Source organism: Pelmatolapia mariae, linkage group LG7, assembly GCF_036321145.2.
Source record: "Pelmatolapia mariae isolate MD_Pm_ZW linkage group LG7, Pm_UMD_F_2, whole genome shotgun sequence".
In the NCBI taxonomy this organism is placed as follows: Eukaryota; Metazoa; Chordata; class Actinopteri; order Cichliformes; family Cichlidae; genus Pelmatolapia; species Pelmatolapia mariae.
Window position 1 is genome coordinate 44,681,345 of NC_086233.1, and position 17,457 is coordinate 44,698,801.

Here is a 17,457-nt window from a genome sequence, read left to right on the forward strand (position 1 = left end):
ACAAATTATACATCAAAACGTAGGTATTTTTGCTGGCTTTCAGAAAATGTCACTATCATTGTTGTGGGATTTATAGAATTTTGGCAAATCTCCTCAGAGCAACACAAAGTCTCAAAAATCCCCATAGAAAGTCAATGGAGAGTTCGTTTAAAATCACCGCTTGATTTCTGTAATGAGAGGCATTTTCGAACCGTCATATCTCCCGAACAAAGCAAAGTTAAGACATGAGGCTTGTGCCAATATATCTCCAGACACTCCTGACGCTCACAATTCAAGAATTTTTTTCTCAGCTATTACCATTTGGCCATGAATTGGGTTTGTTTGAGGGTAGGAAATTTGTCCCTCGCTCAGATTTCTTCAGATTTCAAACTCTGGAAATGAGGCACTTTTTTCTCTCGTCATATCTTTTTGATAGATTTCCACAGAGACCTGAAAATTTCCATGACTGTTCACCAAAGCCTGCTGTCTCTTACGGTGAAAGAATGATATCTATACTCCAAATAGATTTAGAGTTAGAAACCGTTGTTTGAGGGCAAGTCAAGGCAGTTTTCGCTTTGCCTCTACTCAGTTATGGTGCATTAGAAGTCAAATATCTTCAATAATTCATATTTTAATGATAAATTGTCAACACTGTAAGATTCCCCCATCTCTTCTGAACAAAACGGTGTAAGAATGACTGTTCTAGCCCCTACGGTTAGGAAATTATAGCCATTTGTTTGAGGGGAGTCCTCACTATGAAAAGTAGACAGCACAAATCCTGTCTCTGTGCTGCGTGTGTGCACCTGTTTTGGCGGGAAAAAGTACACAGCCTCTCTGATTGGTGGATTCAAATTTAGCAGCTCCCAGGCTGCTTGGCTGACCTAGAAACTTGATTTTCTCTCCCTGTGTGTGTGTGTGTGTGTGTGTGTGTGTGTGTGACAGAGAGAGAGAGAGAGAGAGAAAGAGAGGGCGAGAGAGAGTTTTTATAGGAGCATCTTATTGTATGATTTAAATTCAATATATTTAGACTGGTTGACTGAATTTGATCCTGTGTGTCTCTCTGTGTGTTTCCATATGTGTCCATATTTGTGATTGTGTGACTGTTATACTTTTTTTTGCTGATTTTTTTTTCATTGAACAATTACATTTGAGGGACCCTTAGCATGTTCAGCATTTTCTCAGCTGTTCATTTTGCTTTTCCAATTTTTCTATTTAAGTTATTACTATTGTGCTAAGTCACAGCATTTCTGCTGCTTTTCAGTATTTGTGCTAAATATAGCATTTCTGCTAAATCATACTATTTCTGCTATTTTATAGGATTTGTACTTAATATAGTATTTCTGCTTAATTATAGTATTTCTGCCATTTTATAGTATTTGTGCTAAAACATAGTATTTCTACTAAATGCAGTATTTCTGGGTAATCATTGTATTTCTATATATTTCTGCCAGGTCCCCAGGGAGTCAATCCTCTGTAAGGACTGTAATATTCAAATTTATATATCAGGACCTGCACGACTTCACAACTAGCCAATCACATCTGAGGGCTGGCACATTCAAATTTGCATATTGGGGCATTCATGGTTCCTAAGACAACCAATCATATCTGAGGGCTGGCACATTCAAATTTGCATATTGTTGCCTTCATGGCTTCCCAGCAAGCCAATCATATCTGAGGGCTGGCACATTAAAATTTGCATATTGTTGCCTTCATGGCTTCCCAGCCAGCCAATCATATCTGAGGGCTGGCACATTCAAATTTGCATATTAGGGCCTTCATAGCTTTCCAGCCAGCCAATCATCTATGTCATATATCTATAATATTTCATATTTTTATTTTAAATGGTCAACATTTCAAGATTCCCCCATGTCGTCTGAACAAAACGGTCTAAGAATGACCGTTTTAGCCCCTACGGTTAGGAATTTATGGCTGTTTGTTTGAGGGGAGTCCTGACTATGAGAAATAGACTGCAAAAATCCTGTCTCTCTCTTTGCTGCATGTGTAAAAGCCTGCACTTGGTGCACCAGTTTTGGCGGGAAAAAGCACACAGCCTCTCTGATTGGTGGATTCAAATTGAGAATCTCACAGCTGTTTGACTGACCTAGAAACATGCTGTTAACAGCCCCTGTTCACTTGCTGATGCTGATGCTGCTGCTGCTGTGTGTGTGTGTGTGTGTGTGTGTGTGTGTGTGTGTGTGACAGACAGAGAGAGCCTTTTTATGGGAGCATCTTATTGTATGATTTAAATTCAATATATTTAGACTGGTTGACTGAATTTGGTCCTGTGTGTGTCTCTCTGTGCATGTGTGTTTCCATATGTGTCCATATTTGTGATTGTGTGACGGTTATACTTTTTTTTGCTGATTTTTTTTCATTTAACAGTTACATTTGAGGGACCCTTAGCATGTTCAGCATTTGTTCAGCTGTCCATTTTGCTTTTCCAATTTTTCTATTTAAGTTATTAATATTGTGCTAAGTCATAGCATTTCTGCTGCTTTTCAGTATTTGTGCTAAATCTAGCATTTCTGCTAAATCATACTATTTCTGCTATTTCGTAAGATTTGTGCTAACTATAGTGTTTCTGCTAAAAAAGTGTATTTCTGCAAAATATAGTATTTTTTATTAATTATAGTTTTTGTACCAAATCATAGTACAGTTTTACTGCTTTGTATATGGCTTCTAAGACAACCAATCATATCTGAGGGCTTGCACATTCAAATTTGCTTATTATTGCCTTCCTGACTTCCCAGCCAGCCAATCATATCTGAGGGCTGGCACATTCAAATGTGCATATTGGGGCATTCATGGCTTCTAAGACAACCAATCATATATGAGGGCTGGCACATTCAAATTTGCATATTATTGCCTTCCTGACTTCCCAGCCAGCCACTCATATCTGAGGGCTGGCATATTCAAATGTGCATATTGGGGCATTCATGGCTTCTAAGACAACCAATCATATATGAGGGCTGGCACATTCAAATTTGCATATTGTTGCCTTCATGGCTTCCCAGCCAGCCAATCATCTATGTCATATATCTATAATATTTCATATTTTTATTTTAAATGGTCAACATTTCAAGATTCCCCCATGTCGTCTGAACAAAACGGTCTAAGAATGACCGTTTTAGCCCCTACGGTTAGGAATTTATGGCTGTTTGTTTGAGGGAAGTCCTGACTAACTTTCCAATATTTTCACTTAAGTTATTACTATTCTGCTCAATCATAGTATCTGTTCCAAATCATTGTTTTTAAGCTATATTGTAGGATTTCTGCTAAATCATAGTATTTCTACAATATTATATTTTTCTATCTAAATATAGCATTTCTGCTATAGAATAGTATTTCTGCTATGTTATAATATTTGTGCTAAACTGGAGTATTTTTGCTAAAACATAGTATTTATTTAAAATTACAATATTGATGGTATATTACAGTGTCTCTGGTAAATGACAGCGTTTCTGCTATGTTGTACTGTTTTTCTAAATCATAGTATTTCTGTAATGTTTAAGAATGTTTGGCTAAATATATTCTGTCTGTTATGTTATACTATTTCTCCTAAATTCTTGTATTTTTGAGAAGTTATCGTGTTTCTGGTAAGTTACATTTCTGCTAAGTTCTGCTATGCTATTGTATTTCTGCCAAGTATGATGTTTCCTCTAAGATATTGCAGTTCTGCTAAGTTACTACATTTTAGCAAAGTTCCTTTGCTTCTGCAAAGTTTTTACAATTTCTGCAAGTTTTCAGCTTTTTCAGCTATTTTTAGCAGACAGCTTCAGCATTACAGCATCCACACTGCATTTTCGCAGGAAATGCAAATTTTTCTAGTTCTTTATTATTGTGTGGATGCCCTCAAGGGCTTCCACACTATTGAGTTCCTGTTTCTCTTTATTGTGTGGATGCCCTCAAGGGCTTCCACACTATTGAGTTCCTGTTTCTCTTTATTCTTTATCTTTTCTTCATCTTCAAGTTGCTTCCGTACGTTTTTCGGCGCTTAACTACTTCCGCAGTTTTTGTCCGATTTTCTCCGTTCAAACTCTATACTGTTCTGCTCTTTCTGCTTATTGCAGCTATGACTTTTGGTGTTTATTACTATTATACTTTTTAAAATATTACACTTTTTTCCTTTAATTTGTCCCATTGAAATGAATGGAAAACTTCCGCAATTCTGCTAAAACTTGCTTGTTTTTGAAACTTAACTACTTCCTCATACTTTCACCTAGAAACTCCATTCAAACTTTAAAATGTTCTCAGATTATTGGGCTATTCCAGTATGATTCAGCTTTTTCAGATCTTCTACCGTTTTAATCTTATACCTCTTTAAGTTTTCAGTTGCAAAATTGTGATTTTTCAGAAAATACATGCGTTGTTATGGTTGCTATGCAATTAACTCAGACTGTGCACTTGTCCTTCTTGAATTTTCTCTTCATGTCTGAACAACTTCTTGCTACTCGCTCAATTTCCACTCAACCCCCACAAATTATACATCAAAACGTAGGTATTTTTGCTGGCTTTCAGAAAATGTCACTATCATTGTTGTGGGACTTACAGATTTTTTGCAAATCTCCTCACAGTAACATGAAGTTTGAAAACTCTCCATAGAAACTCAATGGAGAGTTTCTTCAAAATCAGTGCTGGAATTCTCTAATGAGAGGCATTTTCAAATCGTCATATCTCCTTAACGAAACAAAGTTGAGACATGACGCTTGTGCCAATATATCTTCAGGCATCCCTGATTCTCACAATTCAAGAATTTTTTCCTCACCTATTACCGTTTGGCCATGAATTACACTTGTTTGAGGGTAGGAAATTTGTCCCTCGCTCAGATTTCTTCAGATTTCAAACTCTGGAAATGAGGCACTTTTTTCTCTCGTCATATCTTTTTGATGGATTTCAACAGAGACCTGAAAATTTCCATGACTGTTCACCAAAGCCTGCTGTTTCTTACGGTGAAAGAATGATTTAGATGCTCCATATAGATTTAGAGTTACATAACGTTGTTTGAGGGCAAGTCAAGGCAGTTTTGCTTCGCCTCTACTCAGTTACAGTGTATTACAAGTCATATATCTTTAATAATTTATATTTTATCTCTGAATTAAGAAGGCCTGAAGTTTTCCCCATCTCTTCTGAACAGAACGGTGTCAGAATGAGCATTCTAGCCCCTACGGTTAGGAAATTATGGCCATTTGTTCGAGGGGAATCCTGAATGTGAGAAATACACTGAAGAAAACCCATAGCTCTCTCTGTGTCTGTGTGTGTAAGTGCTGATTACAGCAGGTGCAGCCAATTTAGCTGACCTAGATATACCAAGCCCAGACTCTTAACAGCCCCTGTACACTTTGCTCTCTGTGTATGTGTGTGTCTGTGTGTATCAATAATTCTCCCATGTTAAAGTATTACTCCTCCATAATAGTATTTCTGTTAAATCAAAGTACTTCTACTACATCTTAGTACTTCTGCTCAATCATAGTATTTCTGCTAAATCATAGTATTTTTGAAATATCATGGTATTTGTGCCAAATCATGGTTTTGGGGCCAAACCAATAATATTTATTTCATGTTATGAGATTACTACTTAGTGGGGGAATGTCTGTTATGTTATAGTATATGTGCTGAATATAGTATATCTGCCAAATCATAGTATTTATCTCAAATTATAGTATTTATGCAAAATTACAGTATTTCTGCTAAAAATCAGAAATAGTACCTTTTAGCAGAAATTTCTGTCAAAAGATATCATTTATATTAAAACATAGTATTTCTGCTAAATCATACTATTTGTGCCAAATCATAGTATTTGTACTAAGTCATAGTACTTGTGCCAAATCATAGTATTTGTACCCAATCATAGTATTTCTGCCATATCATTGTATTTGTGCCAAATCATGGTATTTTTTTGCCAAATCATGGTATTTGTGCCAAATCATGTTATTTGTGCCCAATTAAAATTTCTGTTAGGCTATAGTATTACTAATATATCGTAGAATTTCTGTTATGTTATAGTATATCTGCTGATTATAGTATATGTGCCAAATCATAGTATTTATAGCAAATCATAGTATTTATCCCAATTCATAATATTTATGCAAAATTACAGTATTTCTGCTAAAAGCAGAAATAGTACCTTTTAGCAGAAATTTATATCAAAAGATATTATTTATGTTAAAACATAGTGTTTCTGCTAAATCATAGTATTAGTGCCAAATCATATTATTTGTACTAAGCCATAGTACTTGTGCGAAATCATAATATTTGTACCCAATCATAGTATTTCTGCCAAATCATGGTATCTGTGCCAAATCATGGTATTTTTTTGCCAAATCATGGTATTTGTGCCAAATTAGAGTATTTGTGCCCAATTAAAATTTCTGTTATGTTATAGTATTACTACTAGGTCGTAGAATTTCTGTTATGTTATAGTATATCTCCTGATTATAGTATATGTGCCAAATCATAGTATTTATAGCAAATCATAGTATTTGTGCCCAAACATAGTATTTCTGCCAAATTGTAGTATTTGTGCAAAAACATATGTCTGCAAAATCACAGTATATCTGTTATGTTATAGTATTACTACTAAGGCATAGTATTTCTACCAAATCATAGTATTCCTTCAATATCATAGTATTACTGCAATTTCATAGTATTTGAGCGAAACTGTAGAATTTGTGCAAAAACATACTATGTCTGCAAAATCACAGTATATCTGTTATGTTATAGTATTACTACTAAGGTATGGTATTTCTACCAAATCATAGTGTTCCTTCAAAATCATAGTATTACTGCAATTTCATAGTATTTGAGCAAAACCGTAGTATTCGTGCAAAAACATACTATGTCTGCAAAATCACAGTATATCTGTTATGTTATAGTATTACTACTAAGGCATAGTATTTCTACCAAATCATAGTATTCCTTCAAAATCATAGTATTACTGCAATTTCATAGTATTTGAGCGAAATCGTAGTATTTGTGCAAAAACATACTATGTCTGCAAAATCACAGCATGTCTGTTATGTTATAGTATTACTACTAAGGCATGGTATTTCTACCAAATCATAGTGTTCCTTCAATATCATAGTATTACTGCAATTTCATAGTATTTGAGCAAAACCGTAGTATTTGTGCAAAAACATACTATGTCTGCAAAATCACAGTATATCTGTTATGTTATAGTATTACTACTAAGGCATAGTATTTCTACCAAATCATAGTATTCCTTCAAAATCATAGTATTACTGCAATTTCATAGTATTTGAGCGAAATCGTAGTATTCGTGCAAAAACATACTGTGTCTGCAAAATCACAGCATGTCTGTTATGTTATAGTTTTACTACTAAGGCATAGTATTTCTACCTAAACATAGTATTCCTTCAAAATCATAGTATTACTGCAATTTCATAGTATTTGAGCAAAATTGTAGTATTTGTGCAAAAACATACTATGTCTGCAAAATCACAGTATATCTGTTATGTTATAGTATTACTACTAAGGCATGGTATTTGTGCCAAATCATAGTATTCCTTCAATATCCTAGTATTACTGCAATTTCATAGTATTTGAGCGAAATCGTAGTATTTGTGCAAAAACATACTGTGTCTGCAAAATCACAGTTTATCAGTTATGTAATAGTATTACTACTAAGGCATAGTATTTCTACCTAATCATAGTATTCCTTCAAAATCATAGTATTACTGCAATTTCATAGTATTTGAGCAAAATCGTAGTATTTGTGCAAAAACATACTATGTCTGCAAAATCACAGTATATCTGTTATGTTATAGTATTACTAATAAGGCATAGTATTTCTACCAAATCATAATATTCCTTCTAAATCATAGTATTACTGCAATTTCATAGTATTTGAGCGAAATCGTAGTATTTGTACTAAATCATGGTATTTGTGCCAAATCATAGTGTTTTTTGCAAATCATATTATTAGAACCAAAACATTGTATTTGTACGAAGTCATAGTATTTCTTCTAAATCATAGTATTTCACCCAAATCTCAGTAGTTGTGCTAAAACCCAGTATTACTGCCAAATCGTAGTATTTGTACTGAAACATAGTATTTCTGCCAATAAGAGTATTTGTACTAAATCATAGTACTTGTCCCAAATCATAGTATTTCTGCCATATTGTGCTAGTTGTGCAAAAACATAGGCTGTCTGCAAAATTATAGTATATCTATTATGTTATAGTATTACTACTAAGTCGTAGACTTTCTGTTTTGTTATAGTATATCTGCTGAATATAGTATATGTGCCAAATCATAGTATTTATAGCAAATCATTGTATTTGTGCTAATACATAGTATTTCTGCCACATTATAGTATTTGTGTAAAACCAGAATGTCTGCAAAATCATCATATAACTGTGATGTTATGGTTTTTACTACTAATGCATAGTATTTCTGCAAAATCATAGTATTTTTGCAGAAACATAGTACTCCTGGTAAATCATAGTATTTCTACTAAATAATAGTATTTCTGCCAGATCATATTATTTGTTTCAAATCATAGCATTCGAACCAAATCATAGTATTTGTGCCAAAACATTGTATTTGTACAAAGTCATAATATTTCTTCTAAATCATAGTATTTCAATCAAATCTCAGTAGTTGTGCTAAAATGCAGTATTATTGCCAAATCATAGTATTTGTACCCAAACATATGAGTTCAACTTATTTAACTCTTCTCAACAGCCCAACACCTCTTCTTCACCCCGTTTCAGCAGAATTGTGAGTTTTTTCACCCCTTTTCAGCACAAATCCCAGCTTTTTCAGGTGTTTTCAACAGAAATCTCTTTTTTAGCAGAAATTCTGCTGATTCACCCTTTTTCAGTGCAATGTTCTACTTCTTTACCTCTTTTCAGTAGAAATTCTGCTGATTCACCTATTTTAAGCAGAATTTTCAGCCTTTCACCTCTTATCAGTACAAATCTCAGTATCTTCTGCTCTTTTCAGAAGGAAGCTTTTCACCTCTTTTCAGTACATATTTGAAATTCTTTACCCCTTTTAAGCAGAATGTTTGCCTTTTCACCTCTTTTCAGCAAATGATTCTGCTTCTTCACCTGTTTTCAGCAGAATTTTTCAGTTTCTTTACTGCCATACAATTTTTGCAGCTTTTCAAAATTTTCAGTGATTTTTAGCAGACAGCTTCAGCGTTCCGGCATCCACACAGCATTTTCGCAGGAAATGCAAATTTTTCTAGTTCTTTATCTTTTCTTCATCTTCAAGTTGCTTCCGTACGTTTTTCGGCGCTTAACTACTTCCGCAGTTTTTGTCCGATTTTCTCCGTTCAAACTCTATACTGTTCTGCTCTTTCTGCTTATTGCAGCTATGACTTTTGGTGTTTATTACTATTATACTTTTTAAAATATTACACTTTTTTCCTTTTTTTTGTCCCATTGAAATGAATGGAAAACTTCCACAATTCTGCTAAAACTTGCTTGGTTTTGAAACTTAACTACTTCCTCATACTTTCACCTAGAAACTCCATTCAAACTTTAAAATGTTCTCAGATTATTGGGCTATTCCAGTATGATTCAGCTTTTTCAGATCTTCTACCGTTTTAATCTTATACCTCTTTAAGTTTTCAGTTGCAAAATTGTGATTTTTCAGAAAATACATGCGTTGTTATGGTTGCTATGCAATTAACTCAGAGTGTGCACTTGTCCTTTCTGAATTTTCTCTTCATGTCTGAACAACTTCTTGCTACTCGCTCAATTTTCACTCAACCCCCAAAAATTATACATCAAAACGTAGGTATTTTTGCTGGCTTTCAGAAAATGTCACTATCATTGTTGTGGGACTTACAGATTTTTTGCAAATCTCCTCAGAGTAACATGAAGTTTGAAAACTCTCCATAGAAACTCAATGGAGAGTTTCTTCAAAATCAGTGCTGGAATTCTCTAATGACAGGCATTTTCAAATCGTCATATCTCCTTAACGAAACAAAGTTGAGACATGACGCTTGTGCCAATATATCTTCAGGCATCCCTGATGCTCACAATTCAAGAATTTTTTCCTCACCTATTACCGTTTGGCCATGAATTACACTTGTTTGAGGGTAGGAAATTTGTCCCTTGCTCAGATTTCTTCAGATTTCAAACTCTGGAAATGAGGCACTTTTTTCTCTCGTCATATCTTTTTGATGGATTTCAACAGAGACCTGAAAATTTCCATTACTGTTCACCAAAGCCTGCTGTTTCTTACGGTGAAAGAATGATTTAGATGCTCCATATAGATTTAGAGTTACATGACGTTGTTTCAGGGCAAGTCAAGGCAGTTTTGCTTCGCCTCTACTCAGTTACAGTGTATTACAAGTCATATATCTTTAATAATTTATATTTTATCTCTGAATTATGAAGGCCTGAAGTTTTCCCCATCTCTTCTGAACAGAACGGTGTCAGAATGAGCGTTCTAGCCCCTACGGTTAGGAAATTATGGCCATTTGTTCGAGGGGAATCCTGAATGTGAGAAATACACTGAAGAAAACCCATAGCTCTCTCTGTGTCTGTGTGTGTAAGGGCTGATTACAGCAGGTGCAGCCAATTTAGCTGACCTAGATATACCAAGCCCAGACTCTTAACAGCCCCTGTACACTTTGCTCTCTGTGTATGTGTGTGTCTGTGTGTATCAATAATTCTCCCATGTTAAAGTATTACTCCTCCATAATAGTATTTCTGTTAAATCAAAGTACTTCTACTACATCTTAGTACTTCTGCTCAATCATAGTATTTCTGCTAAATCATAGTATTTTTGAAAAATCATGGTGTTTGTTCCAAATCATGGTTTTGGGGCAAAACCATAATATTTATTTTATGTTATAGTTTTACTACTACGTGGCGGAATGTCTGTTATGTTATAGTATATTTGCTGAATACAGTATATCTGCCAAATCATAGTATTTATCCCAAATCATAGTATTTATGCAAAATTACAGTATTTCTGCTAAAAAGCAGAAACAGTACCTTTTAGCAGAAATTTCTGTCCAAAGATATTATTTATGTTAAAACATAGTATTTCTGCTAAATCATAGTATTTGTGCCAAATCATAGTATTTGTACCTAATCATAGTATTTGTACTAAATCATGGTACTTGTGCCAAATCATAGTATTTTTTGCAAATCATATTATTCAAACCAAAACATTGTATTTGTACGAAGTCATAGTATTTCTTCTAAATCATAGTATTTTAATCAATTCTCAGTAGTTGTGCCAAAACGCAGTATTATTGCCAAATCATAGTATTTGTGCTGAAACATAGTAATTCTGCCAATCATGGTATTTGTACTAAATCATAGTACTTGTGCCAAATCATAGTATTTGTACCCAATCATAGTATTTCTGCCATATCATCGTATTTTTTTGCCAAATCATGGTATTTGTGCCAAATTATAGTATTTGTGCCCAATTAAAATTTCTGTTATGTTATAGTATTACTACTAAGTCGTAGAATTTCTGTTATGTTATAGTATATCTGCTGATTATAGTATATGTGCCAAATCATAGTATTTATAGCAAATCATAGTATTTGTGCCCAAACATAGTAATTCTGCCAAATTGTAGTATTTGTGCAAAAACATAGAATGTCTGCAAAATCACAGTATATCTGTTATGTTATAGTATTACTACTAAGGCATAGTATTTCTACCTAATCATAGTATTCCTTCAAAATCATAGTATTACTGCAATTTCATAGTATTTGAGCAAAATCGTAGTATTTGTGCAAAAACATGCTATGTCTGCAAAATCACAGTATATCTGTTATGTTATAGTATTACTACTAAGGTATAGTATTTCTACCTAATCATAGTATTCCTTCAAAATCATAGTATTACTGCAATTTCGTAGTATTTGAGCAAAATCGTAGTATATGTGCAAAAACATACTATGTCTGCAAAATCACAGTATGTTATATTATAGTATTACTACTAAGTCACAGTATTTCTGCCAATTCGTAGTATTTGTACTAAGTCATGGTACTTGTGCCAAATCATAGTATTTTTTGCAAATCAAAGTATTCGAACCAAAACATAGTATTTGTATGAAGACATAGTATTTCTTCTAAATCATAGTATTTCACCCAAATCTCAGTAGTTGTGCTGAAATGCAGTATTATTGCCAAATCATCGTATTTGTACTAAATCATAGTACTTCTGCTAAATCATAGCATTTCTGCCATATTGTGCTAGTTGTGCAAAAACATAGACTCATGTATATCTATTATGTTATAGTATTACTACTAAGTCGTAGACTTTCTGTTTTGTTATAGTATATGTGCTGAATATAGTATATGTGCCAAATCATAGTATTTATAGCAAATCATAGTATTTGTGCTAAAACATAGTATACTGCCACATTATAGTATTTGTGTAAAACCAGAATGTCTGCAAAATCATCATATATCTGTTATGTTATAGTATTACTACTAAGGCATAGTATTTCTGGTAAATCATAGTATTTCGACTAAATAATAGTATTTCTGCCAAATCATAGTATTTCTTTCAAATCATAGCATTTGAACCAATTCATATTATTTGTGCCAAATTATAGTATTTCTACCCAATCATAGTATTTGTGCCATATCATCGCATTTGTCAGTTCAACTTATTTAACTCTTCTCAACAGCCCAACACCTCTTCTTCACCCCTTTTCAGCACAAATCCCAGATTTTTCAGGTGTTTTCAACAGAAATCTCTTTTTTACAGACATTCTGCTGACTCACCTGTTTTCAGTGCAACTACTTCTTTACCTCTTTTCAGTAGAAATTCTGCTGATTCACCTATTTTAAGCAGAATTTCCAGCCTTTCACCTCTTATCAATACAAATCTCAGTATCATCTGCTCATTTCAGAGGAAACCCTTTCACCTCTTTTCAGTACAAATTTGAACTTCTGTACCCCTTCGAAGCACAATCTTTGCCTTTTCACCTCTTTTCAGCAAAAGTTTCTGTTTTTTTTCACTTGTTTTCAGCATAATTTTTCAATTTCTTTACTGCCATACAATTTTTGCAGCTTTTCATCTTTTTCAGTCATTTTCAGCAGACAGCTTCAGCGTTCCGGCATCCACACAGCATTTTCGCAGGAAATGCAAATTTTTCTAGTTATTCTTCATCTTCAAGTTGCTTCCGTACGTTTTTTGGCCTTTAACTAGTTCCACAATTTTTGTGCTATTTTCACCGTTCGAATTTCACAATATTTTGCTATTTCTGCTCTTTCCGGCTATGACTTTTGGTATCTATTACTATTATACTTTTTGAAATATCAAGTTTTTTTCCTTTAATTTGTCCCATTGAAATGAATGGGAAACTTCCGCAATTCTGCTAAAACTTGCTTGTTTTTGAAACTTAACTACTTCCTTATACTTTCACATAGAAACTCCATTTAAACTTTAAAATGTTCACAAATTATTGGGCTATTCATGTTTGATTCAGCTTTTTCATATCTGTTACTGTTTTCATCTTATCCCTCTTTAAGTTTTGAGTTTCATCTTTGTGATTTTTCACAAAATACATGTGTTGTTATGGTTGCTATGCAGTTGGTTCTGTGTGAGCCACTGTACCTTTCGCAATTTTCTCTTTATGTCCGAACAACTTCTTGCTACTTGCTCAATTTTCACTCAACCGCCACAAATTATACATCAAAACGTAGGTATTTTTGCTGGCTTTCAGAAAATGTCACTATTATTGTTGTGGGATTTATAGAATTTTGGCAAATCTCCCCAGACCAACACAAAGTCTCAAAAATCCCCATAGAAAGTCAATGGAGAGTTCGTTTAAAATCACCGCTTGATTTCTGTAATGAGAGGCATTTTCGAATCGTCATATCTCCCGAACGAAGCGAAGTTAAGACATGAGGCTTGTGCCAATATATCTTCAGACACTCCTGATGCTCACAATTCAAGAAGTTTTTTCTCATCTATTACCATTTGGCCATGAATTGGGTTAGTTTGAGGGTAGGAAATTTGTCCCTCGCTCAGATTTCTTCAGATTTCAAACTCTGGAAATGAGGCACTTTTTTCTCTCGTCATATCTTTTTGACAGATTTCCACAGAGACCTGAAAATTTCCATGACTGTTCACCAAAGCCTGCTGTCTCTTACGGTGAAAGAATGATATCGATACTCCAAATAGATATTGAGTTAGAAAGCGTTGTTTGAGGGCAAGTCAAGGCAGTTTTCGCTTTGCCTCTACTCAGTTACAGTGCATTAGAAGTCAAATATCTTTAATAATTCATATTTTAATGATAAATTGTCAACACTTTACGATTCCCCCATATCTTCTGAACAAAACGGTGTAAGAATGACCATTCTAGCCCCTACGGTTAGGAAATTATGGCCATTTGTTTGAGGGGAATCCTCACTATGAGAAATACACTGCAAAAATCATGCCTCTCTGTGCAGCGTGTGTAAAAACGGCTGCACCTGTTTTGGCGGGAAAAAGTACACAGCCTCTCTGATTGGTGGATTCAAATTTAGCAGCTCCCAGGCTGCTTGACTGACCTAGAAACTTGATTTCTCTCTGAATTTGGTCCTGTGTGTGTCTCTCTGTGCATATGTGTTTCCATATGTGTACATATTTGTGATTGTGTGTGTGTGTGTGTGTGTGTGTGTGTGTGTGTGTGTGTGTGTAACAGAGAGAGAGAGAAAGAGAGGGCGAGAGAGAGTTTTTATGGGAGCATCTTAATGTATGATTTAAATTCAATATATTTAAACTGGTTGACTGAATTTGATCCTGTGTGTGTCTGTCTGTGCATGTGTGTTTCCATATGTGTACATATTTGTGATTGTGTGACTGTTATACTTTTTTTGCTGATTTTTTTCATTGAACAATTACATTTGAGGGACCCTTATCATATTCAGGATTTTTTCAGCTGTCCATTTTGCTTTTCTAATTTTTCTATTTAAGTTATTACTATTGTGCTAAATCATACTGTTTCTGCTATTTTATAAGATTTGTGCTAAATATAGTATATCTGCTAAATCATACTATTTCTGCTATTTTATGAGATTTGTGCTAAATACAGCATTTCTGCTAAATCATAATATTTCTGCTATTTTATAAGATTTGTGCTATATACAGCATTTCTGCCAAATCATACTATTTCTGCTCTTTTATAAGATTTGTGCTAAATATAGTATTTCTACTAAATGTCGTATTTGTGCTTAATCATAGTATTTCTATATATTTCTGCCAGGTCCCCAGGCAGCCAATCCTCTGTGAGGACTGAGACTTTTAAATTTACATATCAGGGCCTGCATGGCTTCCCAGCCAGCCAATCACATCTGAGGGCTGAGACATACAAATTTGCATACTTGAGGCCTTCATGGCTTCTAAGCCAGCCAATCATATCTGAGGTCTGAGACATTCAAATTTACAAATCAGGGCCTGCTCAGTTTCCCACCCAGCCAATCATGTGTGAGGGCTGAGGCATTCAAATTTGCATATTGGGGCCTACATGGCTTGTAAGCCAACCTTTCCGTCTATGTCATATATCTCTAAAAATTAATATTTTTATTTTAAATAGATAACACTTGACGATTCCCCCATCTCTTCTGAACAAAACGTTGTAAGAATGACCGCTCTAGCCCCTACGGTTTGGAAATTATGGTCATTGTTTGAGGGGAGTCCTCACTATGAGAAGTAGACTGCAAAAATTCAGTCTCCCTCTGTGTTCCTGCGTGTAGTGCACCTGTTTTGGCGGGAAAAAGTACACAGCCTCTCTGATTTTGTGGATTCAAATTTAGCAGCTCCAGGCTTTTTGACCCACCTAGAAACATACAGGAAACACTGTATGTACAGCCCCTGTTTGTTCACTTGCTGCTGCTGCTGCTGTGTGTCTCTGTGCATGTGTGTTTCCATATGTGTCCATATTTGTAATTGTGTAAGTTATTACTATTATGCTAAATTATAGTATTTCTGCTACTTTTCGGTATTTGTGCTAAATACAGTATTTCTGCTAAATCATACTATTTCTACTATTTTATAGGATTTGAGGTAAATATAGTATTTCTGCGTAATTACAGTATTTCTACCAAATCATAGTATTCCTGCCAAATATTGGTATTATTGCATGATCATGGTATTTGAGCAAAATCATAGTATTTGAGCATTTTCATTCTGTTTGTGCCATAGCATACTATATTTGCTGAATCACAGCATTTCTGCTATGTTGTAATATTTGTCCTAAATCACAATATTTCTGCAATGTTTAGGTATTTTTGTTAAAAAAAAAGTATCTGTAATCTTGTACCATGTTTGCTAAATTCCTGTATTTGTGAGAAGTTATCATGTTTCTGCTAAGTTACAATATTTCTGCTAAGTTCTGCTATGTTATTGTATTTCTGCCAAGTAATTAACATTTTTGCTAAGTTCTTATGCTTCTGCAAAGTTATTGCAATTTTTTGCTACTTTTCAGCTTTTTCAGCTATTTTTAGCAGACAGCTTCAGCGTTACAGCATCCACACTGCATTTTCGCAGGAAATGCAAATTTTTCTAGTTAGAAATAATTTTATAACATGCATAACCACAGTCATCTACATTGTGCACAAAATGTAAAAACTAGTGATAACACATTAATTTTATTGCTACATTTCATGCATTTTACAGTGGTAGATGTGTGAATAACGTATGTCATCACTATAACCACTGATTATGGTTTTTCCACAAACATCTCGTCTTTGTTCATTTTTAAATTTCTTTCCTTCACTGCCTCACCAGTGTTTTTGTTTGACCACCAGGTGGCGCTCCAAACTACTACCCTAACAGCTTCAGTGCCCCAGAGACCCAGCCTCAGTTTATGGAGTCCAAGTTCCAAGTGTCTGCAGATGTTGCTCGTTACAACAGCTCAGATGAAGACAATGTCACACAGGTAATGATGATTTAACAGGATTTGTAGGCGTATGACACAGAGTGTCTGAGGCCCAGGCATTTTCAGATTTGCTAATATTAAAAAGCTGCATAAATCTGTATTTAATATGAACAGTGGATCGAATGATAAGATGAAATAGTTGCTCATTTTGTAAAGGGTAATGGAAATATCTAGATTTAGTTTTTAAGGCTTTTTCTTCCTGTTACTGCACTCGTTTGGTTTCTTCGGCCTCATCTTGTAAGGAACACAACTGCAGCTAAGGCCAATTCTTATTAGTAACAAACGATAGCTGTATGATAAGAGGTTGTTTCAGAACTTGGAAATCCAGTTAAGGACTGAGTCAAAATCTGTGTCTGATTAGTTCCTTTTTCCTCTGGAGAATAAACCTGTGTGGTTTTTTTTTTTTTTTTTGCAGGTTCGCACCTTCTACACTCAGGTCCTGAATGAAGAGGAGCGACAGAGACTATGCCAGAACATGGCAGGGTCCCTGAAAGGAGCCCAGCTCTTCATCCAGAAACGCATGGTGAGACCAAGCACTACAGTCTCTCACTTTGCTGTCGCTCATAGTTTGTGCTTTTTGGAATATGAGGTTTCAGGAAACATGT

The 17,457-nt window shown here is 34.6% G+C and overlaps 1 protein-coding gene across 2 annotated transcripts in view; it reads left to right on the forward strand.

Annotated features, from left to right (window-relative positions):
* LOC134631178 (catalase) overlaps positions 1-17,457 on the forward strand; it is a 32,008-nt gene that overhangs the window by 13,014 nt on the left and 1,537 nt on the right. Inside the window, exons 10-12 of one of the 2 annotated variants that reach the window (XM_063479242.1) lie at positions 8,684-8,719; positions 16,722-16,852; positions 17,268-17,375. In XM_063479242.1, the coding sequence (XP_063335312.1) occupies positions 8,684-8,719; positions 16,722-16,852; positions 17,268-17,375 (275 nt within the window). The remainder of the gene's footprint in view (positions 1-8,683; positions 8,720-16,721; positions 16,853-17,267; positions 17,376-17,457) is intronic. The other variant, XM_063479243.1, reaches the window with a different exon arrangement.